The sequence below is a fragment of the Rhinichthys klamathensis genome, unplaced genomic scaffold (genome assembly GCF_029890125.1).
Source record: "Rhinichthys klamathensis goyatoka isolate OS25496 unplaced genomic scaffold, OSU_Roscu_1.1 h1tg000115l_1, whole genome shotgun sequence".
NCBI classification, from domain to species: Eukaryota; Metazoa; Chordata; class Actinopteri; order Cypriniformes; family Leuciscidae; genus Rhinichthys; species Rhinichthys klamathensis.
Genome location: NW_026606652.1, coordinates 1,622,611 through 1,650,179, shown reverse-complemented (window position 1 = coordinate 1,650,179; position 27,569 = coordinate 1,622,611). Strand labels below are relative to the sequence as shown.

Sequence of the window (27,569 nt, the reverse complement as noted above, 5' to 3'; positions counted from 1 at the left end):
AACCATTCTGATATATTGATTTGTAGAGGAGCCTGTATGAGTGAGTGGAGGCGGGGCTCATTTGCATATTCATGAATTCGCTTAGGAATTTTTTATTAAATATGCAATTTTGGTGATCAAAGATGAGTTTTAATGGTCAAATTATTGACTACAGGGGAACTTTAATGTTTTTTGTGTAAACGGTGATACTTTTTTCCCAAGATTCCGTGGTGACTAGAAAGATTTGAAAAGCATTTATTTGAAATATGATTTTTGTAACAATGAAAAGGTTTTTACTCTCCCTTTTTATCAATTAATCCCTAGTATTCGATAGTGTATTTATTTGTTAGATGCTTACGGTGTATTCATTCAGGTACATTTTGTGTTCCTTGAAATATATCGCGCAAGCTTGCCATTGCAAGCCCTTGCTCTTTGGCAAAACTTTTCTTTTGTACTATTAAAGTTCTAAATGTCAATATGATGAACAGTGCAACTCTTTGTCTTCTGCCTCTCATCACTCTCCTTTTTCACACTGTCATTTTTTTTTAAATTTTCGAATGAAATTGATAAATAATAATAAGTGCTTTTCTTGACACTCAAGGCGTTTTACACATTTGGAAGGTAAAAGAAAAAAAAATCTCCTCAACCACCACCAATATACCTAAAACCAATATATTGACTGATAGCTACTATATGAATAATTTGACTTCAATGTTGAATTAAAACATAATTTTTATTTTAGCTCTTTGCTAGTACAATCCATTCATTTAGAAAGTCATGCGTGAACATTTAAAAACTGAAAGCAAACCTGGAAAATGTATTCATACCAAGTAATTAAATTAACTTCTAACAAGTCTTCTCACGATTCTATAACTGCACTGACGTGTTCAGATCTTGCGCAAGGCGCGCGCGGTTTCCTCCAGGGCTTCACGTGGTTCACTGGGAGGAGGGATCTTCAGGTCAGTGGGCTCCACTCCCCAGATCTCTTTGGCGTAGTCTGTAATGGTGCGGTCGCTCGAGAACTTTCCAGAGGCCGCAATGTTCTTAATTACCACCCGAGTCCACTCTCTCGGATCCTGTAGACAGAGAAATATGGACCACTTTAGAGTCTTTTTGTAATTTTCTGGAGCTTGACATCCATGGTCACTTTGACCTGGTGCTACATAGAAATTAGCTGTGTAATGACTCTTTTTAAATCTTAAATAAAATTTTTGCCTTTTGTGTTTCACATAAAAAAAATAGCTTGGGGTTGGAAATTGATGAACTGAGTCCATATATAAAATAATGAGTTATGTAAATAATGAGTAATGATAATAAAGGTTTACTCAATAATGATAATGTCATTAAATGAAATGAAATGTAGTGATAGGAAAAACTAAGCTTTTCAAAACTGAACCAACTGAAGTAATAACATTGCAAAATTATTTACGGTTTCGAACATGCATACAGACATTTTACAAACTAATAAATGTTTTCCATGTTTCTATTAAATGTATACTATAAATCATTAAATTGTAACGGTCACCAGCTGGAGTGCTCTTGAGAGCCATTAGAGGGCACTCCACACCAGACTATTATCACTCCCTCACAAACTACATTTCCCATAACTCATTGCCCGGACTCATCACTGATTGCATTCACCTGTGTCTCATTACCCTGTTAGTCTCTGTCTATTTATACCATGTTCACTCATTGCGAAGTTTTGTATGTTGTTACACTGCATTCCCGAGCGTTTCTCCCTGGTTTCCTGTCTCCCGGTTTTTGGATTTCTTGCCTGTTCCTTGGATTATTCTTCTTCTGTCACGCAACTGCTCAGACACACGACGGTTAAGATCCAAATGCAGCTTTAATAGGGACAATCCAGACACGTAATCCAATAAACAGGCAAAGGTCAAATACACCGGTAGGCAGTCCAAACGAACAAACAAACAAAACAGGCAGGGGTCAGAGGCAGAAGAATAATCCAAAAACCGGGAGACAGGAAACCAGGGAGAAACGCTCGGGAATGCAGTGTAACAACATACAAAACTTCGAAATGAGTGAACATGGTATAAATAGACAGAGACTAACAGGGTAATGAGACACAGGTGAATGCAATCAGTGATGAGTCCGGGCAGTGAGTTATGGGAAATGTAGTTTGTGAGGGAGTGATAATAGTCTGGTGTGGAGTGCCCTCTAATGGCTCTCAAGAGCACTCCAGCTGGTGACCGTTAAATAAATAACATTAAATATGAATAATTTGTGTTCTTTTTTTACTGTCCCTTTTTATTATACATGCATTTTCATTCAAATTCATTAAATTAATTCAAACTGAACATACATTATAAAACTGACCCGAGGTCAGTTAAAACAGTCTCTTACAGTGGTTCTAAACTTAAAGGCCCCCCCCCGTTGTCCACAAAAAACATTCAAAGATCCTCATAACAAATAACAAATCAACGAACCAAACAAACCATCACAATTCAAGAATTCAAAAACAATGTTCGAAACAGTGATGTAACGAAGCCTTGTTTCATTCAATTACGTGACCTGGCCAGTTTGATACGTGCTCCTAACCACTGATTCAAAACAAAAGATTCTCAAAGGTTTTGAAGCTTCATTAAGCAGTGTTCAAAAGCCGCCATAACTTATGAAATGAATGTTGAGCATTATCTCTGACATGTGTGGTAGGCAGTGTTTGTGTGATAATGTTCACCTTATACAGAGAGCTGACTTTCTCTTGACACTTGACGTAAGACTCGTAGTCTGCGAAAACCTTAAACCTGGAAAAAAAATTCTGAGTGATGAGAGAGTAATGTAGGAGTTTAAAAAAAAAAAGCGTGTGTCTGCATGTGGGTTTTACCGATCATGATAGAACAGCATGTTGATGATGTCGCTGAACATCTCAGGCTGTTTCGGTGAAAAATAGCCACTTTTAATCTGATTTATGGCCTGTTTCAGCTCCGGAAGATTCTCATAATATTGTAATGCATCATAGCTGCGCACACACACACACACACACAGAGGAATGGTTAATGTCTTCACACAAGCACAAAGATTGAATGACATTTACTCAGCATCCATTTCCATCGATTTAATCTCTCTGTCTCATTCTCTACCCTTCTTTATCCATCTCTGCTACATCTTCCACCCTCATGCCGAAGATGAAGAGGTTTTCTTCTCCAGCTTCTTCTGCCATTTCAACGTTGGCACCATCCATTGTGCCAATGGTCAGCGCCCCATTCAGCATGAACTTCATGTTTCCGGTTCCGGACGCCTCCGTACCCGCGGTGGAGATCTGCTCCGACAGGTCTGTAGCTGGGATCACTGCACATAAAACACAGATGAACAGGAATTTATGCATTAATACACAGAAAATACCATACCCAGTTTAGTTATTAAACCGTAGTTACCTTTCTCTGCCAGTGACACTCTGTAGTTCTCCAGGTAAATGACCTTCAGTTTACGGCCAATCATAGGATCGTTATTGACGACATCAGCAACAGTGGTGATCAACTTAATGATCATCTTTGCCATGTGATATCCAGGAGCAGCCTGCAGAAACAAACATAAAAAAACTTTTTTAAATAACTGTTATTTAGCAAGTATGCATTAAATTGATCAGAAGTGATCATTTATAATGTTACAAAAGAATTATATTTCAAATAAATGCTGTTCTTTTGAACTTTTTATTTATCAAAAAATACTTTCATCTATTATGGTTTTCCACAAAAATATTAAGCAGCACAACTGTTTTCACAGTTGCACCAAATCAGCATATCAGAATAATTTCTGAAGGATCATGTGACACTGAAGACTGGAATAATGATGCTGAAAATTCAGCTTTACAATCACAGGAATATATTACATTTTAAAATATATTCAAATAGAAAACTATTGTAATAATATTTCACTATATTACTGTCACTTTTTCACTTTGTAGTGTACATATTGCAAATCAGTGCATGTGAGTGTGTTTGGAAAAGGTTGTTTGTTTTACCTTGCCCCCGATAATCACAGTCCGTGGCACAAACGGTTTTGTGGGGCTCTTCTTGATTCCTGTGTGTAAAACAGTTGAAAAATTCTTCAATATCTTAGTCAAAGAGAGTAAATAATGGCAGGATTTCATTGTTTACTTCTACATGGGATAATGCCTTTCGAAAAACATCCAAAAAAATTACACTTTAGCTGTTAGAAAGTGTGCGTTTGAGTGTGTACATACGGTTGTACATGGTGATGACGTGGAGGCAATTGAGAAGTTGTCGTTTGTATTCATGTATTCTTTTCACATGGACGTCAAACATGGATGCAGGATTTACGTCCACGTTGTACTCCTTCTCTAAATACTGTGCAAACTTCAGCTTGTTATCCTACACACAGAAACATGTGAAAAAATCAACTGCAACTGACTTGAATTGAAATCACCACATTTTAAGAATAATACCATTCATCGGAGTCAGTAATGCCCACAGAAAACCTCTAAAATGGTGAACATTCATATAAAGCTGTCCAAAACAGCTTGTCACTGGGGCAGAAAGACTACATATCACTCTAAAGTACTAATATGCACTTTTTAGGGGTAGCTAAGTGGCCCTAAAGGGTACTGCCCCAGTGATAAGCTGTTAAACCGTCCAACTTGGCCATTAAAATCTACATAGATAAGATTTACAAATGCATTGATATGAGAGGAGTGTGCGTTTTGACCTGTTTGACTTTGGCTACATCTCGGATGAAGGCGTCATCGTCAACCAGATCATTCAGCTTCTGCAGCTCAGTCAGATCTTTTACATACTCTTCACCGATAGCCTACAAACGCACACACAAAAAAAAAACATATGAAATGAATTGAATAAAAAAAATCTGTTATAAAAAGAGAAAAACAAATGTGTACGTGTGTTGGACCTCTGCAATAAGATCCGCGAGTCCTGGATTGCAGAGGAGCAGCCAGCGTCGTGGCGTGATGCCGTTTGTTTTATTCTGAAATTTGTCTGGTTCCAGCTCGCTGAAGTCTCGGAATCTATATCATTACATTCAAAATAATCAGCGATGGGATGTAGGATTGTGTGTTTGTGAGTGAGTGAGAAAGAGAAAGCCCTACACGTCTCTTTTGATGATGTCTGAGTGGATCTCAGCAACTCCATTGACCTTGTGTGAGCCCACGATGCAGAGATGAGCCATGTTCACTCTCTTTCCCTCTACCTCCTCAATCAGAGACATCCTACGGATGCGATCCATATCATCTGGAAATAGAGATGCTACATGCTACACACACACACACAAACATGCATACAGTACATAAAACATTAATGCTAGGTTTACTTGTGTATGTGGGTTTTCAAAAATGGGCAGTCCTCTATTATTTGGAGTGTACTCACATCCAGATGTGTTTGGTTGATCTTGTATATGATCTGCAGGTGTCGGGGTAAAAGTTTCTCCATCAGTTCGACTGGCCAGCGCTCCAGAGCCTCAGGCAGAACCGTGTGGTTGGTGTATGCAAACGTTTTCTTAGTGATATTCCACGCCTAGACGTTCACACAGAAGAACTCACTTTGAATAATCATGTTGCCTTGACAAATCCAACACACTGTCAAATGTACAAAAAAACAACAACCAAATGGCCTAGATTTACTAACAGCTTGCGCTAGCGCAATCCCTCTTTTGGCTTAAAAAAATTACTGTCAGGATTTACTAAAGACACATAGTGAAAAATTTGCGCTGAAAAGGTGTGGACAGGGTTATTTTTGCGGCTGATCTTAAAGCATATGCAATTGTAGGAGTTTCCCTTTCAGGTGCAAAATTTATGGTAGGAGAGTATGGGAGTTAAATGAGTCACGCAAGGTGATTTACTAAGGTTTGCACTCGTCAATTTACTGGTGTTTGCGCCATTATTTACCGGCCAAAAAAGCACGTCTTAAACCACCAGACACTAACTGTTAGATTGCGTTGGTCATTATGGAAATGATCTGACTGCGTCTGGGTTCACTTTTACTTTGTTTTAGAAATTGTATTATGTGCTTGTGTCATTTTATCCATTCATTAAACTTACATTATTTAAGCTAGTCAGGTATTCATTAATATCTGTATTTTATTTTAGCTTTATTTCAATTATGAAAAGAAAAGTTTTAGTTTTAGTGCTCTGACTTATTGTACTACATAGTTTAACTTATAGGACTTCAGACTTCTCAACATTTGAACAATTAAAACACATGATAAACAAAAAAAAAAAAACAGTGTTGGAGACTTTGCGGGGATGTCAATGTCAATCATTCTCATATATTTTGGTCATGTATACAAATTCGCCCCTACTGGGAATCTATTGTAACAGAAATGGAAAAAATGTTGGGTTACAAAATACAGAATGACCCACAGTCTTTGTATTTAGGCCTGTTAACTAAAGATGCTGTTAAAGGGGAAGACATTTATCTACTCAAAGTGATGCTGATATCGAGTAAGAAAGTTATAACGAGGAATTGGTTGAAAAGTGAACCTTTGAGTCTGGACCAATGGAGGAATATAATGGAGGAAATATGTGCAATGGAAAAAATGACCCACGACCTGAGATTGGAAGCACATAAATGTAAAATACGATGGTGGAAATGGACTTGTTATGTAACGCACTCAAAGGTATGAAACAAATGGAATACCTGTATTTGTAGCATCCTACTAGTTTTTTTTTTTTTGTCATTGTGAATTAAAGAAAGGCAAATTATAATAATAAATAAATAAGAAAGTAAAAAAAAACAAAAAAAAACAAACATGATAAACACATCTGTATGCATGATGTTGTATGGGCTGTCACAGTGTATAATAGATTTATGAATCTTACTGCATCCCAGTCCAGTTTCTCAATGTCCACAAATATCCTCATCAGCTCAGGTATGGCCATAGCAGGATGAGTATCATTTAGCTGGATGGCAACCTGAAACACAGACATGAAGAATCACACAAATGCATGCAGAGACTTTCTTTAAAGTTCAATTAGTTAAAACGGTTGTGTGTAGTAAAGCTGACCTTATCAGGGAAGCTGTCAAATGACAACGGTCCAGAGAAGCTTCTCTTCGAGGTCTTAAAGCGACGAATCACATCTTGTAAAGTTGCTGCCACCACGAAATATTCCTGCTTCAAACGCAGCTCCTTTCCCTCAAAAAACTACAAAACACCCACCAATTGCAAAGTGTCAAAAAAATGTGAGATGAAATTTCTGACCAGCTTAAACTGGATAAATGAAACCTAATTTTCTGCAAACAATAATGAATGCAGTTTAAACACAGAAAAGCCATTTAAACCTCAATCTGCCTCAAAGAGGGTGAAATAAAACTTACATTGTCATTTGGATAAAGCACGCGGGAAATGTTTTCTGCTAAGTTACGGTCCAAAACTGCCTGGATATAATCACCAACATTAACTGTAAAAACAAAAACATCCATCATTGAATTATTACATATAAATTCCAATAACATTAAGGTCACGACCTATTTTGCTTATGCTTTTTAGACATATTTCTAAGTGAATAATTAAATGAGGAAAATGAGGCTTGATGTTATCCATGGAAGCAGTTGAACACTTTTTATTCAAATCTATTTTTATATACATTATATCTTGAAAAATTCAGAAGACCTTTGGAATAATATGCATTAACTGCATCATAATAAAACCAAAAAAATAGGCTCAATTATGATTTTATATTGATTTTAGTAATAAATGATTTTCAAGTGTTTGTCTTTTAAGGAATTACAAAAAATGTCAGATAAATTGTATTGGTGACCCATTGTGTGAATGACTCACAGTCTCGGAGATTGAAGTCGTTGGGAGCGCGTGCAGACCACAGGCGCATGGTGTTCACCGTATTATTCATGTAGCCAGGGATTGGCGTGTCGTACGGCATTGCCAGGACCACCTGCACCACAAACATGCATTACAAACCTGGCCAGAGTACCTTAATGCTATCTTGTGGGAGTGTATGTTCTGTATGCCTGTGGCTGTTTTCAAACCTGTGTGTTAACCCATTTCGGCTCCTTTCCCTCCTCTTCCTCCACACGGCCATAGAAATGCACAGGCAGCATGAACTCAGGACGGGCCTTCTCCCAGGGGTTACCATACCTTAACCAATCATCCGCTTCCTCAACCTAACAGACAACGATACAGCGATGACGAAGACGACACCAGTGTCAATCTGCACTGGAGGACATGGTACTCAGATCTAGGTCAGGTTAAAGTTCAGGTGTGTGTTTTTTTTTTTTTACACAAACACACCATTATCACTGTCCCTTTGTAAATAAATTGAGCCACTGTTTCTTATCAACCTACTACCGCTTGCACAAGATCCTCATTGGTCCAGTATTGGTCCAGTATTATCAGCTTTGCGGCAAGCTCACATGCAACAGGCCAGTGACCACAAACGCAATGGACTCCTGGCCCATATGCATTGATTTTTATGCAGACGCTGACCTACAAAAAATGTACTGCAAACTACCCACAATTTTGTGTAACTGCAAAATGTATTTTTTTTAAACAAATTTAACATAATTAGATTGAAAATATATGTAAAAATATTGAAGAAAATATAAGTAACTAATAAAACTTTATTTTAAATATAACATTTTATATTTTAGCAAATGTTGTATATGTATAAATAAGAAGATATATAAAAAAAATATTTGAGAAATTATAAATAACTAAAACTTATCAAAAAATATATTTTTATTTAAAAATATTTTGGCTTTTTTATGGATTCTGAAATATTTGTAAACATATTTGTGAAAATGTGTAAAAAATATATGAGAAAATATATTCTTCTGCCAGCCATCAAATTCACCTGCCAGCCATCTTTGATTTTCTGGTTGAAGATTCCATACTCATATCGGATCCCATATCCATAAGCAGCCAGACCCAGGGTCGCCATGGAGTCGAGAAAACAAGCTGTGGATCGCTCACACACAGTAAATATCACTATTAACCTAGATCATGCTATTATTTGTATAGTGTGTGTGTGTGTGTGTGTGTGTGTGTGTGTGTGTGTGTGTGTGTGTGTGTGTGTGTGTGTGTGTGTGTGTGTGTGTGTGTGTGTGAGAGAGTGAGTGAGTGAGAGAGAAAGAGAGAGAGACCTGCTAATCTTCCCAGTCCTCCGTTGCCTAATCCTGCATCTTCTTCCATCTCTTCCAGATCCTCCATATCCAACCCCAGCTAGAAGGAAAGAGAGAGGTTTACAGACAGCTAGACACACAGATGGATGGATGAGTGTTTTGTTCTCTCTCACCTGGTAGATGGCCTCATCACAGGAGTTCTGCAGACCCAGATTAATCATGGTGTTCTGGAGCGCTCTACCCATGTAGAACTCCAACGACAGGTAATATACACGCTGAAGCACATAGAAACACACACACACACACACACACACACACACACAAATCAAACAGTCTTTCTAGAGAAACTGCATTCTTGGATTATGCATTAGGTGCACATTTTGACATTAATTTCTATTACTCTTCTATACATTTATAATTGTAATAATATATTTTGATTAAAAGCTCTGCATGACTAGAAAACAATTCTACAGGTATTATTATTCTTCATTTGAAAATTATTATAAAATTTGATTAATTTTCATAACTTTTCCAGGATAGTACATTTCCCTAATTTATCCAGGTTTGGCATGGCAGTTGGAACCCTGTTATTAATCACAAACAACTGGAACTAATACTTTATTTTCATCCATAAAACTTGCCTGTAATACATTTGAAAGATAATTGCACCTGTCTAGATTAACCTGACTGACAATTTAACAACCTGCTAATCTTAGCCTATATTAAAAATGACCAAAAAACAACCGTTCGAGAACAGCTCAAAATCACATTACCCTTTTGCTTGTATTCCAATAAAAGCATTCACTGTTAACTTATTACAAGTAAATGTAATAAGTAATTTTGAAATTACAGCCTATTTCAATAACTTTTAACTTTGGCAAAATTACAAATAGTCAGTAAAATTAGTCATTAATAATAGTCAAAGCCAATAAGGTACCAAATGACTTTTTATGGGACTTTTTTTTCTTCCCGACTCACCTTCGGGTCGGCCTCATAGTAAAACTGCTGTGTTCGGATCCAGCGACCCACCAGATGATCACGCACCGTGTGCGCGAGCGCGAAATAATAATCCCGCGGCGTCGCGACGTTCCTGTCTTTGACCAGCGTGAAGTGCAGGTGCCGGTTGAAGCCCTTCTTGAGCTCCGCCACATTCTCCACACCGACGATCCCTCGGATGCTGATCTGCTTGCGTTTCTCCTGGTCCGTTAGAGGCGTCGCCATCCTGAAGATCACCGGTTACACCGAGCACAGCGCACGGGGGTCACAAGCCCCATATTTTTATAGGGGGAACAGAGGGAGGGACAGAAAGTCTCTCCCTCCCTCTCTCATTGAACTGTTTTTTTTTTTTTAGCCATGGTAAACATATTACAGTATTCGAATTAATGACGTGACGTCCATACGGTCCATATTAAAAAAGAAAATAAGGCTTTTTTTTAACGCAATTTAATTAATAGTAAAAAATCCATCAAATTGAATTGGATAATCATTACGTAGCCTATTTTAATTGAATAATTGAACAATCCGTAATCAGTTATTCAATTGAAATACGTAAGTATTACTCAGTTCATTTTCATGGAATTTTACCATTAACTAAATTGTGTAAATCTTTGAAAATGTTGTGGTTTTGTCTGGATTTTAAGTTATTAAAAAAAATATATGCAGCTCACACACTTGAACACTGTGTTCAGTTGATATTTGTTGGGCTTAAAGTAAAAATTGCCTTATGAAATTCATGAAAAATATCGAAATATATATAGGAATATAACAAATATTAACCACATTACTCTGATTAAGTACATTACCATTAAAAAAAATTACCATAGCAAATTTCCACACATTTTGCACAAACTATTTTCGCAGGGAAATGACAGACAGTTTTTTATTGCACCTAATCCAGTTTATTGAGCATATAACTTTACAGATAACAATTCAGACACAATAATAATAATAATAATACATTTCTTATATTGGGATTAATTTATTAAAAAATACAATTTACAATGGGTGAAATTTTCCTGTCACGCACCCAAAACATTCAGTTGTTTGTTGAGCATAAACTGCTCAACAAACAGATAAAGTAGGCTACAGCACCCGCCCCATTTTTTAACCCCACCAGTGGGATTTTAAATATTTTTTTAAAATGCAACTGTACATCCTTTATGGTAAACTTATAGCCAATGCTTCAAGCAGCTAAACTGTATGCTGTCTTGTTTAAATTTCTCTCTTTGCAGCTCTATTGTTTTATATTGCAATATTTTCTCACATTGAACAAAAGCAGCACCAGCTATTTGTTTAGCATTCACGTTTAGCTTGTGCACATTTGAGGCAGCAAAGGATAAATAAAACGGAGAGAGAGAGAAACAAAAGTGTATTCATTCTCATCTCTCCATAATACGTTATGCAAGGCTGTGGAAATGCCTGTGTGTTTGTGTGCGTTTGTGTCCCAATTAGTGTTTTCTATTCTGTTCAACAAACAGAAAGCCATTACCTCCTCACTGACACACATTCAGCTCATTCTGGCCTTCTCTGATACATCCCAAATGTATGTTTGCTCATCGACTGTGAATATGGAGAGAAGGTTAGAAATATCTCATTTTGATCGAGGTGTAATATGACAGAGTTTAGGTTTAGGGATCGGGTTCGGTCAGGGTTTATAGTTTGAATTTCAGAATAGGGTTTGATATATATATATAAGATTAACTGAGGCATAATATGCGCAATGAGGCTGTAATATAAGATATTGTACTCTAGTTTCTGTCCCCATCTGCAGTTTTAAAATTCCCTTTATATGCAACAGAACGTTTTGTAAAATTCATCCTCTAAGGTCTAACACATCAGTAACTTATTTCTAAGCTTAACTTGACACAGAGGATTTTATCATGAAACAACACTCTGTTAAGATCCAGTAAGCTTGGAGTTCACATCCATGAGCACCTTTTCCATAAAAACAACATTGACAACATCAATAATGATAATAATAATAATAATAATCATATCTAGAAAAAGAGTAAGAAAGAGAGAAAAATGATTCAAGAATTCCAATAATTTACCTCACATACATCAGGGTCAGAGTTAAGGTTAGGGTTAAGTTAGGGTTGAGTTGACCCTAACAAGTCCATTTACATTTCTGACCTTGTTAAAACATATTAATGACTGTCAACAGCAAATCCCCTGGCAAGTACTCACAGCTGAATCCATGTGCACTTGTCTGTGCGTGTGTGTCTGTATATGAATGTGTATCAGTCGAGGACTCTTCAGCAGACTGAGCCTGCAGCTTCAGACTCTCCGGGTGTATAAAAATCAGGAATAGGCAGCCCAGAATGAAGAGTCACCTATTAAAAGAAATACACACAAAAATAATCAAGATATTGCTCATAAAAAAGCCTTTTGGTTCAAGTTTCTGATAGTATATGAAAGGCACACCCTAGTAAAATGTGCTTTTCCCTACTCCCATAGAGTAGGCCTATGTCACAACTGATGTGGTAGTTAACAGAATCAGGACGATGAGGATCAAATACTAGCTTTATTTAATAAACACAAAGAGAATACATAAATGAAGGCACAGAGAATCATAACACAAATACAGATGAGAACCGATGAACTGAATAAGACAGAGTAAATACACAGGGAAACTAATTGATAGACAGCTGAGTGTAAACAGTAACAAAGGAGACTAACTAGGATGCAATTAAGACTAAACTGAACTGAAGCACATGAAACAAACACACAGGAATGAAACTAATACAAAACACAACATAATCCTGACAGTATGATTGCAGAAAAAATATATATATGGGATAATCCACGGCTGTGCTGTTGCATTAAACGATTTTAATAAACGACGTGGAGGCAGAGAACCGCCCGATGCGGAGGGTGGTTGTCTCCGCGAAGTGCATTAAAATCGTTTAATGCACAGCTAGCCGTGGATTATCCCTCTTATACCATGGTCATTTGCCAGCATTGATAAATTAAAGCTGTTATTGATGTTTGCATCGTAATATTTGACCGGAAGGGTAAAAACTATCGTTATTTTCACCAGTTTACAGCTCGTTAGATCTAGCTTTCTGCCTGCTTTGAATCAGACACAGAGACAAAGTAGTGTGTAAGATTACATTTATTTGAATGAATGAATGAATTATAGCATTTATTTTAATTTATTATCGAGAGAGAGAGAGATGAGAGATGCGTACCCGAGTCTGTTCAGATTCTCTCTCTATTAATAACAAAGCTGTGAGTTTACCATGTAAACCCCTTGTTGTTGACAAGTGTTGCTATTTTATTTTACTCCTTGTTGCTATTTTATTACTAAAAGTCGCAAGGCAGCGTTGATAACATGTTTCTGTGCTCCTGAATGTTTCTGTGTGCTCAGCGCGATCTCCGATCTCCGTGTGAGTGTGTGCGAGTGACGTGTGTGTAAAACAGCACATTAATATAGAACTGACTTAAATACTGAAAATAAATCATAAAAGTGGTTTGTTTGTTTGTTTGTTTAAAAATCTTATAAATGTATGAGGTGGCAAGGTGTTTGAAGATGAACAAAAGTCTTACGGGTTTGGAAGGACATGAGGGTGAGTAATTAACTGACAGAATTTTCATTTTTGGGTGAACTAACATTTTAAGTGCTAATTACATATAATAAAAATTCGTTATAATACATTTTCATTTAATTACAAATAACATGCAATTAAGTATCCAAAACTATAACTTTTAACAATTTGCACTTAAGCCTTTAAAGAATAACGTTTTTTTTTAAGTATGCAAAAGCAGTGAATGAATGAAATGAATGTTACCTGAACATTGCGGTTGAGGCTGATAGCTGGGTAGTACATGCCCTCCAGTGTGTTGAAGGCAACGGGTCCCTGTTGCTCATCATTTATCAAAAACAATAGAATCCCACGAGAGAAATCCAGCAGCACACCCACAGTCGCCCCTTTACTTATTCCTCCATCCGTACTGAGAGAGGGAGAAGAGAAAGACAGAATAAATGAAAGATGATGCACTGACCAAATAGAGTGAAAGACCTATTATAGACCCTAGTTTGACTCAACAAGCACATTAAAAAATACAGAAGTGCATTTTATTTGCAACATTTAACGTAAATCTTTTAGTGATTTTAGCCTGTTAGCCTGCTGTTACCCTTGACCTCTCTCTACTGCATGTGAATAATATGAATTAACAGCAGATGGCAGTAATGCATCGCGTTTTTTCACTTGTATGTACTGTAAGCGATTTCAGCCGTTTTTATTAGCTTCATTCATTAATTAAATGAAGCATGCACTTTGTAACCAAGGGCAACAGTGAACATTTGCTGAGATGCTTTATCAGGCTTTTCCCCCCACAATAATTTCTTTAAATAATTTCATAAATTACACTGAACAAAATTATAAACGCAACACTTTTGTTTTTGCCCCCATTTTTCATGAGCTGAACTCAGAGATCTAAGACTTTTTCTATGTACACAAAAGGCCTATTTCTCTCAAATATTGTTCACAAATCTGTCTAAATCTGTGTTAGTGAGCACTTCTCCTTTGCCGCACCTCACAGGTGTGGCATATCAAGATGCTGATTAAGCAGCATGATTATTGCACAGGTGTGCCTTAGGCTGGCCACAATAAAAGGTGGCTGGTCTCAGACGCTCTTGGAGGTGAAGATGCTGGATGTTCAATTCACGGGCAACATCTCTGGTGGACATTCCTGCAGTCAGCATGAATGAATGGGTTTGGGATGCTCTGGATCGGCGTATACGACAGTGTGTTCCAGGTCCTGCCAATATCCAGCAACTTCGTACAGCCATTGAAGAGGAGTGGACCAACATTCCACAGGCCACAATCAACAACCTTTTTTGGGGGGGAGGGGGGTCACACCTGTGAGGTGGATGGATTATCTCGGCAAAGGAGAAGTGCTCTCTAACTAGGGCTGTAGTCAACCAAAGAAATCCTTAGTCGACCAAAGTCTTGTCCTGCGCAACGATTAGTCGACTAAAAAAAAAAAAAAAAAAAAAAAAAAAAAAAAAAAAAAGACGCGATCTTTTGATTGAACATTTTTTAACAATTGTCATAGAGCATTTATAAAACAACAACGAAAAAACATCAAAAATACATAAAACTATAATAATAATACAATTCTTTGAAAATTAAGTGATTTTTTTTTAACTGCAAAAAGTGAGGAGCTCTGTCCTAGGTCTATGGTGACAGTCACAATCGCGCACCTGACCACACCACACGCTACAAAAAATATAACTGCTATCTGCCACAATGAAAAATCCTAACAAAAGCTCTCGTTTATACAGGCTGTATATTCTTCTTTACTTTCAAAGCTATAGGTTAACTTTTGTCCAGCCTATCTAGGCGTTTTAAAACAAACACACACAAAAACCCAAAGAGCCTAAAAAACAATCCTAATAATAATAGGCTTTATTGTAGGACCGCATATAGGTTTATTTTCGTTTTGTTACATTATTTAGGCTATTTTCAAATGCGTCAAGTGTACAAATAAAAACAAAAACATATCAAGAAAACACAATCTATTAAGTCAGCATGATAAAGCCGGGACTGCTCACGTCTTTTGCGCGCTCAAGTTCGATTTCAAATGTAGGCGCGCGGTGTGCGCTAATGATGGAAGCAACGGTCGCGGTGCGACGCGCTCTTTTTTTTCCAAGTGCGTCCACGCCGCATCGAGATACAAACATATAGTGTATAAAAACCGAAACAAGTAGCGTTCTAACTGAATGAATACAGCTAAACTACCTATATCCCTCACTGAGCACGAAGCAGCAGCGCAGCCACAGGTGCGAACCGAGTGTTATGTGTGTGCGCTAAACTGTGGCGCTGTTACAAAATAGCCTAAATTAAAGCATTTAAAGTTGGGGATAAACCATAGGCTAATTATATTTAGAATACAGTAATATTTAACTGCTTATAAAGGAATAAATATCAAGGAGTAAATCATTGAAAATTTCTTTCTATTGGTAAAAAAAAAAAAATGCAACTGGTCGACCAATAAGAATGTCAGTCGACCAAGACGGCATCGACCGATTAGTCGACTAAACGACTAAAGTTGACAGCCCTATCTCTAACACAGATTTAGGCCCTGTCCCAATACCCACACTACGCCCTAAGGTCTTCCTCGGAGTGGACACTTGTTGAAACTGCACTTAGCGGAGTAAGTGCGCAAGGGCCCAAAGCTGTGAAGAGCAGAATTGGGACAGTTTTGCACACGTCACAATCTACGTCACTTCTGTTGTGATCAGGGGAGCAAACACCGTTCATTTGGCTAATGTATGTGCTGCTTATAATAGCTGTAACATGACACAATCCTTTGAATTAAAAAAATTATATATTTTTTTACTCTTAGCTACCAACCTTTCTGTTAATGTTATTAATATTAAAACAGTGTTTGACTAAGATAAATTGTGATTGAGGTTTACCTGAGCTTATACTGCCTTACCGTATTCACAGCGATTCGAAATGCAATTTTAATTATGTTATTATGGAAATTGATATATAAAATTCTTCCCATCCCATACATGAAAAAATACATGACGTGTTGGTGATATATTATAGGCTATATATTAAAATAGTCTTACATAGGCTATATGAAATAAAATGACACAACCCTGTCTCTTTTTGTTAAATTTCAGTTTTATTGATCAATAATAGCCATTATTAAAGTATAAGTAGCCTAAAAAGTATAAGAAGCTATATAAGTCAAGAAATAAAGCAAGTTAAAAGATTCAGTCAAACATAAGTCAACAGGCTAACGTTACAACGTTACAAATAGCCTAAAATAAATATATAAAGTTATGAAACGTCACTTTGCTCTCAGCCAAAACGATTTCCCAGGGAACAAATCATAGATTAATGAGACCAAAGATTGCCCGTTAGATATACACAAGCCGATTTATAGCTCATGTTAAACCACTAGACACAGAGCCCGCGGGAAAAGTCAGAATGACTAGCCGAGGTAAGGCTGTTCCAGGCGGGGGTACATGAGCGCTGAGCCCGGTGATCACCTGGAACTCCGAAAACGTCAGATCAAATTTTTAAATAGCCGCTATCTTTAAAAATAAACCACAGATTTGAGCTTTAAACAACTATATTCTCAACTGAAAAACTCTTAAAACTACATTTCGTGACACAATAACACTAATATTTTTAAATTTCGCGGCCTTGAAAAACACTTCACCACACCGGCTTCCTTTATCTTCGGAGTTTCCTCTCCCGAACAGCACCATAGCAACTGTTCTCCCCCATTGGTTAGCTGTTCGAAACGTCACAACCAAGGGGGTAATCCACCAGCCGGAAACTGAAGTCTCCCCGGGGGCCGCCATTGGCTAGCAAGCCTTCACCTGCTGTTAGCATCCCATTGACTCCCATTCATTTTTGCGTCACTTTGACAGCAAATAACTTTACATCTGAGGCGTTTAAAGACTCCATTTGTCCATTATTTATTTCTAAAGAAACACGACAATGTATAAAAGGCTCCATTACTTTGTATCTTACGTTATGGCCCCGTAGAAGCCGTTTTTGTAAAAATAGGCTAACGATTGCGTCATAACACGCGACTCTCTGTCGCACAGAAGAGAAATTACCGTATAGACAGAAGTAGAAGCTCGCGCGCAATCGGGGGGACGTGGAGGCATGAAGTCAAGGGAGAAGCCCATAGAGAGTCATAACGTTGCTCCTGCTGCTAGCTCATGGACAGCTAATACTCACGATCTCCGGCTCTGCAAGATTCGGAAGGGAATGATTCAGATTCCTCTTGGCACAGCTACTAGAAGACGTACAAGTTGCTCACGTCACATCTACGTCGTCCAGCTCAGTTTGAGCCTGCGCAGTGCGCTTGGCAATCAGGAAGTGAGTGCTTCTAATTGACTTCACTTTTCTCCGTTGAAGTCTATGGGGTCGCTGTGTCCATTTCTTTTACTGTCTATGGTCACAACACTACAAGGATTCTGGGTAATATCCCATAGCAAAGTGAGGTCTGATGTGCACTTGCGAAAGGGGTGCATTAAGTGCCCTTATGATCATCACCCCTGGAGAACACTATTAGAGGATCGGGACACCCTACGGTCTTGCACCCCTTAGAGAGAACGCGCATTGAGGGGCACAAGGGCGCAAGTGCCGATATCGGGACAGGGCCTTAGGCAGATTTATGAACAATATTTGAGAGAAATAGGCCTTTTGTGTACACGTAGAAAAAGTCTTAGATCTTTGAGTTCAGCTCATGAAAAATGGGGGCAAAAACAAAAGTGTTGCATTTATAATTTTGTTCAGTGTATATTTATGGTTTGATTCAAACCTTAAATTATATTTAACAATAATCAAAAATATTTATTTTCCACAAAAGAACTATAAAACTATAAACAATTTGTTAGTCAATGTTTAATTTAATTTATTTAGTATAAATAAAGACAAACGTAACAAATGTCTTGGTTACAAATGTAACCCTGGTTCCCTGAGAAGGGGAACGAGGCACTGCGTCTGAACAAGACACTATGGGGAATGCCTCCAGCGTGACACCGCTGTCTGAAGCACGTGCTAAAACGCAACAATATCATTGGCCGACGACAGTCTGTGACATCACTACCAGTGCGACCGTGAGTATAAAAGGGCGCCTGTAGTGCACGTCATTCTCTTCTTTGTCTGAAGCAGACTTAAACAGGCAAGCCCGAAGCATGGCAACGAGATGCAGTGTATTGTTCCCATCCTCAGTAAACCAGGGTTACATTTGTAACCCGAGACGTTCCCTTTCGAATGGGAACTCGTACTGTGTCTGAACAAGATTCTATTGGGAACAAATACCCATCACGCCATGCTAAGAGGAAATGTATAAGTACATAAAAAAGACGTATCAGACTTATATGCCCAACTCAAGTGCACCAGCGGTGGAACTGTCAGTAACGAAATTGCCTACGGCCACTACCCTAGTCTTACGCCCTATACAAGGAAAGCCCTGGCCTTTTAAAACTTCCTACCTTCCTCGCAGGGCCAAGCGATAGAGCCCGGTCCGAGGGCAGGACTCAAGGGTCTTGTATGTCAGCTCTGAATGCTAGACATCACCTTTAAGGGAACCTGGCCTGGGAATACCTAATTCCCTAGCCTGTCACTACCTCTAGGGGGAGCAAGAGAATCCCTGCTCTACCTCTAGGATACCCCAGTCAACCCTAAAGACTCACTTATCAAGGGGATCTGCAAAAGCGCTAGCTACTACCACTCAACCTCGCTGTCTTATACAGGTATGATTCCAGGAATCGGACAGTGATCATCTCAGGGAGAAGAGGACCCAACTCGAAGACCCTTAACAGTTTGCAGGAAAAAGGGAGTTAGCCGTTTTAGTGTTAACTACAACCAGCTGTTCTCATACCAAGATCTCAAGACTCAAGACATTTTCCAAAGTCGCATTACAACAAAAAGGGTTTGCACGTCTGCTGTGCAAAAAACGCTTTTCGTCAATTACCAAGAGATCAGTCTGAGGCTTGTCTAGTAGATATAAAGAAGGTTGGCAAGAATCACACGGAGCTCTTCTCAGGGAGCAGAGGACTCTACTTAAAGACCCTCAAGTGGGGGTCCTAATCAACGCTCACAATGAAGACTTAACTATTCAAGGCAAACCCCTCAAATTGCTGTCTTCAGACTAAGATTTGCACTAGGATCTTTACAACAGGAAGGGTTCGCAAATCTGGGCCGAATGCCACATCCCGTCGGGTTCTAGAGAATGGAAGAGCTCTTCTTGGTGAACAGAGGACCCATTCTTAACACCCGAACAAGGAGAGGGTTCTGGTGGGTTTGCAAAGATGGCGCTAAAGCCATTCTTCGTAAGGGTTCTCGAGATCTGCGCTGTAAGGGAGCTTCCTACTTAGTAGACCCCAATATCTGGGGGAGGAAGCTTCAACCTTGAGCAATCATCAGGTCTGCTGTTTACAGGTACTACTATAGCAATGTAGCTGACAGAGACTAGGAGGGAGGCCGATTTTAACCGGCGAGCATCCTCAACTTGTGCACTAGCATTAGTCAGACATGCTTCACAGCTTACATTCAAATCCTACATCTGTAGATCCTTCAGCAGATCAGCCTGGTACGCCTATGGCAAAGGCATTGTGTGCAGTGCACCCCCTAGCCCGTTGCCGCATATGCCCTGCCATTCAAACGAGATGTGGTATGCAGCGGCATGGATGGCAGGGTTTGGAGCCTTTAATGATGATCCCTAACCCACTGAGAGATAGCTGGCTAGCGTCTCTTCAATGGAAGGCATCATCACATATTCGTGCTCGCGCATTCTCCCTACATTAGCATAACTAGCATGATGACAGAGATGAATGCGGGCCGAATATGGTTTCTTCCATGATCTCTCAACCTCAGCATGGAGATCCAGAAGAAATTGAAGGCTCAAAGGAACGGGACGGTTATGTCCAGACAGAAATCGCTTGTCCAACCTGCCACAAGTGATCTCCGATCTCTCGCCTCCAAGGGAGATCTAGTCTCTCTGTGGCACGGGGCCTCCAGAAGCATATGTCAGCCAGACTGACTTGCGACCCCCAACATCTCATTCCCCGCTTTGCCTCGATGTTTGCGGGTCCTGAGCCGCGGAGGCGTAGACGCTTGTCCTTCGAGACAAAGGACACACGTGAATGGAGCTTCTTCATTGAGGAGCTCTCACAGTGTGCCCTTTCAGCCCCATCAAGGACTGAACGTGCGTACTCCTCGACCAAGCACATAACGCACAAGTCATGTGTGTCCTCGGGTGTCAGATACCTCTGACAAGGAGGCACACACTTCCTAAAACGTTTGTCAGTAGAAACAATTCGGCTTAACACGTTGCAAACAAACGGCTCCTGAAGACAAAGATTATAATGACGTGTACTACAGGCGCCCTTTTATACTCACGGTCGCACTGGTAGTGATGTCACGGACTGTCTTCGGCCAATGATATTGTCGCGTTTTAACACATGCTTCAGACACCGGTCACGCTGGAGGCATTCCCCATAGCGCCTTGTTCAGACGCAGTGCGAATTCCCAATTGAAAGGGAAACAGGTTTACACCATGATTTTCAATTAGATCAATATAAAAATGCACTTTAAATAAATTACACTATATTTTTACTTTTTTCAGTGTATATCAATGAAGAAATTAAAAAATACAAAAAAATAAAATAAAATAAAATAATTAATTAATTAAATGACACTATCATTTTACTTTTTTCAGTGAATACCAATGAAGAAATTCTGAAATAAAATAAAATAAATAAAATAAAATAAAAGTTCCAAATCACAAACATGCACACATAGACAAGCATTAATTCATACCGGTTGGTGTGCGAGTTGTTATGCATGAACCAGGAGCGGTTGTTGTCCACATACATGGCCCAGGCTTTATCATCCTTCCCCAGCATAACGTCCTTCATGACATCAGCCCGGGCGATCCCAAATGCAGGGTCGGGGTGGTTGTCATAGCGATCGATGGTCATCTCCCAGTAGTGCACACCACGAGAGAACCCTGTATTGCCCATGACAACACGATCGTCGTAACTGTTACACGTCACCGTGAGGTTGTCATTGGACAATATGATGTCAGGGTGGGCCGATACAGGGTCAAAGGTGAACCAGGCAACTGCAGAAAAAGCACACACACATACAGTCATGAAGGCTGGTTGAGCTCCGATCTCCAGTAAGAATGAAAGTCCAGATGAATTTAAGAACACAGAGACACTGCAAATAAATCTCGCAAACACACTCTCTCATTCACACACACGCGCACGCACACACACACACACACACACACACGAAAGGGTGTATGAGGTTAACATAATCATGATGTTCATATATTCAGGCATTCATACCTGCTGCCAGAGTTTTACAACCATATGAAGCCAGACTCACTGAAATCAAGAGAAAGGAAGAGATGGGAAAAGAGCGAGAAAAGGTTGGAGAGAAAAAGAAAAGTGGAAGAGGCAGAGAAAAGAAAAAGCAGAATGGTGGAAGGAGAGAAAAAAAAGAAAGTAACAGAATTGGGTACTGAAAGAGAGGAAGGAAAGCAGCAGATCAGGGAAGCTGGACTTATTCAGCGCTCACATGTAAAGAACAAGTCAATAATGCTAACAGCACATGTTAATTTATATTATCAGACATACAGTGGTGCTCATAAAGACCTCATGACAGTAGACTATCAGGGTGATGTCATTGGCACTTTCCATGAATAGGGTAAAACCTAACAAGGTCAAACTAAATATTATATGAGCATTATATGATTATATGAGCTTTATTTTAAATGAAGATTTTGCAACATTGCAACCAAAATTTGGGGCATGCAGTTTTAAACCATGACTTGTGTCGTTTCATTATTTTCTAGCAAGAAACATTAGAAACTAGAAAAATATAAATCGTGCACACTAAAGTTTGCATCATCACAAAAATATTTTAATGAGCAATGCTTTGGTCAATCAACCACCCGTAGGCCTACAAATATATAAACTTGAGTAGTGTGCAGGATTTATATTTTGTAGTCTATATTGTATCTTAATCCAACGCTTGATTTGGGTGTGCGAGGCACAATATACATATTAATTGTAGCAATAAACATTAAGATAAACATATAAAATAAATATTAAAAATATTAAAATATATTAATATAGTAAAATCTATTCATATAAATATTTTTAAATAAAGCTACATATAAAAACAACATTTATAAAGAATAAATGAAAAAAAGTTAATTTTTAACAATGTTTTTTTATTTTTAATAATACTGATTTATGTTGTCAAGAAGGTCAAAAGTGTGACGGGCCAAAATCCACATTTTAAGGGGATACAGGCATTTAAAGCTACTTTGCATGCCAGGTTAATTTTGTGTTAGAAACCAGTTTATCAAATGTATCTGATGGTTTTACAACAAAAATGTAGGCCTACAGGTCCTTAAAAATGCACAAGACACCAACTAGTAATATATACACTCACCTAAAGGATTATTAGGAACACCTGTTCAATTTCTCATTAATGCAATTGTCTAATCAACCAATCACATGGCAGTTGCTTCAACGCATTTAGGGGTGTGGTCCTGGTCAAGACAATCTCCTGAACTCCAAACTGAATGTCAGAATGGGAAACAAAGGTGATTTAAGCAATTTTGAGCGTGGCATGGTTGTTGGTGCCAGACGGGCCGGTCTGAGTATTTCACAATCTGCTCAGTTACTGGGATTTTCACGCACAACCATTTCTAGGGTTTACAAAGAATGGTGTGAAAAGGGAAAAACATCCAGTATGCGGCAGTCCTGTGGGCGAAAATGCCTTGTTGATGCTAGAGGTCAGAGGAGAATGGGCCGACTGATTCAAGCTGATAGAAGAGCAACTTTGACTGAAATAACCACTCGTTACAACCGAGGTATGCAGCAAAGCATTTGTGAAGCCACAACACGCACAACCTTGAGGCGGATGGGCTACAACAGCAGAAGACCCCACCGGGTACCACTCATCTCCTCTACAAATAGGAAAAAGAGGCTACAATTTGCAAGAGCTCACCAAAATTGGACAGTTGAAGACTGGAAAAATGTGCCTGGTCTGATGAGTCTCGATTTCTGTTGAGACATTCAGATGGTAATGTCAGAATTTGGCGTAAACAGAATGAGAACATGGATCCATCATGCCTTGTTACCACTGTGCAGGCTGGTGGTGGTGGTGTAATGGTGTGGGGGATGTTTTCTTGGAACACTTAGTGCCAATTGGGCATCGTTTAAATGCCACGGCCTACCTGAGCATTGTTTCTGACCATGTCCATCCCTTTATGGCCACCATGTACCCATCCTCTGATGGCTACTTCCAGCAGGATAATGCACCATGTCACAAAGCTTGAATCATTTCAAATTGGTTTCTTGAACATGACAATGAGTTCACTGTACTAAAATGGCCCCCACAGTCACCAGATCTCAACCCAATAGAGCATCTTTGGGATGTGGTGGAACGGGAGCTTCGTGCCCTGGATGTGCATCCCACAAATCTCCATCAACTGCAAGATGCTATCCTATCAGTATGGGCCAACATTTCTAAAGAATGCTTTCAGCACCTTGTTGAATCAATGCCACGTAGAACTAAGGCAGTTCTGAAGGCGAAAGGGGGTCAAACACAGTATTAGAATGGTGTTCCTAATAATCCTTTAGGTGAGTGTATATATTATAATATATCCTATTTGTGGAAACTGCCCACTATATTGACATTAGTAAAAATCTGATGTTTTATTTTGCACTGACATGCTCAAGCTTCCCTGTGCATTAAGAGTGACAGCATTCAATAGTAAGGTGTGTGAGTGTAGCAGTGAGATAACATCTCTTACTCTCTGATGTCTGCATGACAAGCGTTTTGCTGTACTGGCCGACTCCACTGGAGTTAAATGCTTTAACGCGGGATTTATAAGTGCTGTTGAAGTGCAGACCGTCCACAGTGCAGATCATCTCTATACCAACATACACTTCCTGTAGAATACACACTTCAGTTAGTAAACACACAGGGTTAACTATGTTTGAAATAGCAACTAGGGTACTGCTTACTGTATACTGAACATTATACTCCATGCGGCCTACTATTTTTTAAACAGTATACATGTTTCACACGATTCTGTGTTTAAATTGGGCAGTCTAATTAAATTCTGAATCAAGAAAAAGATGTTAAAAACCCCTTTGGTAGTACATTTGGTTTATTGGTAACATTTTAAATGAAAGGGCAGATTAAGTGCATTGCATTGTGGGATATACTACCCAACAGAAAGTGCTTTGTTGTAAACTACATTATATCAAAGGAATTAGGTCGGTATATAATAGGAAATGTCGGAATTCTATACTATCATACTACTTCAGGACTAGAAGGGTAGTATGTAACTTCAAATTCAGTTCAGCCCAGGTGATCCATGCATACAGAAAATTGACATATTTTGCATATGCACATTTTCTGTATGCATGGAATCACTTCCTGTAGAATATACCGTTAAGTTAATTTGCTAATTAAGGCTGATGAATATCTTGGGAAAAACACAATGTGATACTCTTGCTAAAAATCTACCCAAAAATGGAGCAAATATAAGAACACATGAACCTGGCTTTCTAAAATAAGAGCTTGGCCTGTTTAGAGGATAGTAGAGATTGAGTGTGTGTGTGTGTGTGTGTGTGTGTGTGTCTATATGTCTGAGGGTATTTGAATTCTTATGTGTGAGTGTAAGTGTAAGTGTGAATGTGTGTGGCTAATCTCAGGAGATTTATTTTGATGATGTACACGACCGTTCAAAGTTTGGGGTAAGTACACATAAAAAAAAAAAAAGAAATGAATACTTTTATTCAGCAAGGATGCATTAAATTGATCAAAAGTGAGAATACAGACATTTACATCATTAAAAAAGATTTATATTTTAAATAAATGCTGTTCTTTTGAAATTTCAGTTTCCAGAAAAAAATTAAGCAGCACAACTGTTTTCAATAATAATATAATAATCTTCTTTGATAATAATAAGACATGTTTCTTAAGCAGCAAATCAGTATCATGTGGGATAATGTGACACTGAAGACAGGAGTAATGATGCTGAAAATTCAGCTTTGTCATCACAGAAATAAATTATTTTTAAAACATATTAAAATAGAAAAGAGTTATTTTAAATTGTAAAAAATAATTCACAATATTACTGGTTTTACTGTATTTTTAGCAGTCTTGGTGAGCATAACAGATTTCTTTCAAAAACATTTAAAAATCCTACCGACCCCAAACATTTGAACGGTACTGCATGAAACCACAAAATCAGATGAAATCAATCACGAGTGGCCACTTGTGATCACCTCAGATGAATATCAATACCAAGAGTAAACAGCAAACGAGTGACAGTGGTGCATGCATATGTGCGTTTGTGATCATGTAAGTGTGTGTTCGTGGGTGAAGTGGTCCTCTAATATATAAATAGACTTCTGCAGTGAGAGGCATGAATCATCTTTAGACTCAGGCATTTTGTGGCAAATATGAGATGAGACACCATTTTTGTGGACTTGACTTGATGATCTAAAGGAAATATATGCGTGTCCCTTGTCACTCAAATGAACATCACTGATTCTGACTGCCCACAGCCAAATGACAAAACCATGTTCAACAATATCACTTTATTAATACATACAGTACACACTGTTCATGTGTATGCACACACAAGTTTGTTCTTGCTGAGTAAAACCTCTATCTATTGGACAGATCATTCAGCTAGCCAAGCCGAAACATCACATCTAACAATTATGCAGTGTTCACTGTGTCCACTTCGAGAAAGTAAAATAATACTACACCAATAAATAAATAAATGCAAAAACATATGGCCTCTGTGGGATTCCATTTGTTTGGAATAGTCATCCTTCTTGCATTTTTGCTCGGTGCTGCTATGAACTTGAAATCTCTGTGCTGTTTTATGATGTGGTGCTTTTTTCAAAAATGTAATCAGTGCTGTGTATTTCCAAACAAGATTTCACACAGCTTCAGTCCTACACTGAAAACTAATGTGTGGAGTTGAAATGCTGGTCATTCAATTTAGCTCCGATTTAAGAAATGCAAGCATTTTAAATGATTTGGCAGAAATCACGCATTTACATTTGTGTAAATTTGATCAGTCCAACTGAGTTCCAGTCTTTTCATGCCAATTGTGACCTATATATCCAAGTGAAACGGCCTTTCAAACAAGAAAAAAATTGTAGGGCGGGACTTGATTTTGTCCGTCCGGAATTGATTGGATGGTTGTGGTTTGCTATTGCTATGATCTCATGTGATTGACAAGCTGCCCCAAAACACATCATCAGAGTAGAGAGCAGATTTCGCTGCAAGTGTGAGGGGATTTTTTATTTTATTACATATTATGAGGGTACATAAAAAAAATAATGATGTGCACGGATAAATCATTTACAATAAATATAAATATTCCATAAAAAAACAAGAATTTTTGATTTCATGGTGACTTTAAGCTGAAACTTGTTTCATCTATCCACCCTCATATGAATTTTTCATGATCCAGAAGGATTTTTCCCTTAAGGAAAATGCATGCTGATCACTTGCTGTCAAGTAGAGTATTTAGAGTAACACTTGAATAACACACATTACATTCAACCAATGATCTACTAAGCTGTTAATCCTTAGTCATGTCTTATCTTTTCTAGGGAACAAAGTAAGGACAGCACTGGTGCTCCTTTAAAAAATAGAGGCAACATAGAGTGAACACTGCACAGAACACTATTTTGTTGAAATGAATATAATTCTAAGAATGCAACTTGCACAGAAAGGTTCACTGCGTGCATGTGACACTCACTCTGAACTGGCCTCCAGTCCCATCATCCAGTTCTAAAATGTAGCCTTCCACAGCGATGGTGGAGAGAGGCGGCTGCTTCCATGACAGAGTCGCACTGTTGGTTTGAGTACAGCACTCCTCTAACTGGAGAATAGGAGCAGCTGGAACTACACACACACAAAGCCACAAACAAAGACAGACAGGGTTATTTTGGGTCTTACTGTGTCATTTAGGAAAGCCATGCAA

General features: G+C 38.5%; 2 protein-coding genes across 4 annotated transcripts in view; both read right to left on the bottom strand.

The window, feature by feature from the left end:
* Positions 1-693: 693 nt before the first annotated feature.
* Positions 694-10,314, bottom strand: pygl (phosphorylase, glycogen, liver). The gene is made up of 20 exons (XM_056254916.1): positions 10,020-10,314; positions 9,215-9,316; positions 9,063-9,141; positions 8,774-8,877; positions 7,950-8,084; positions 7,744-7,855; positions 7,281-7,363; positions 6,970-7,107; positions 6,785-6,877; positions 5,334-5,480; positions 5,057-5,220; positions 4,861-4,975; positions 4,663-4,764; positions 4,181-4,328; positions 3,959-4,017; positions 3,372-3,513; positions 3,078-3,285; positions 2,822-2,956; positions 2,675-2,741; positions 694-1,055 (listed from the first exon to the last, which is right to left on the bottom strand). Exons 1-20 carry the CDS (start codon positions 10,260-10,262, stop codon positions 867-869), a joined length of 2,565 nt encoding a protein of 854 aa, XP_056110891.1. The 5' UTR covers positions 10,263-10,314; the 3' UTR covers positions 694-866.
* Positions 10,315-11,641: 1,327 nt separating this feature from the next.
* The window catches only part of trim9 (tripartite motif containing 9), a 32,880-nt gene continuing 16,952 nt past the window's right edge, over positions 11,642-27,569 (bottom strand). Inside the window, exons 6-11 of one of the 3 annotated variants that reach the window (XM_056254919.1) lie at positions 27,345-27,490; positions 24,363-24,501; positions 21,880-21,918; positions 21,347-21,650; positions 13,832-13,994; positions 11,642-12,373 (exon numbers count right to left, since the gene is read on the bottom strand). In XM_056254919.1, coding sequence (XP_056110894.1) covers positions 12,296-12,373; positions 13,832-13,994; positions 21,347-21,650; positions 21,880-21,918; positions 24,363-24,501; positions 27,345-27,490 — 869 coding nt within the window. In that variant the 3' untranslated portion in view covers positions 11,642-12,295. Of the gene's footprint in view, positions 12,374-13,831; positions 13,995-20,926; positions 21,032-21,346; positions 21,651-21,879; positions 21,919-24,362; positions 24,502-27,344; positions 27,491-27,569 lie in introns of all 3 variants that reach the window. The other 2 variants (XM_056254917.1, XM_056254918.1) reach the window with 2 other exon arrangements.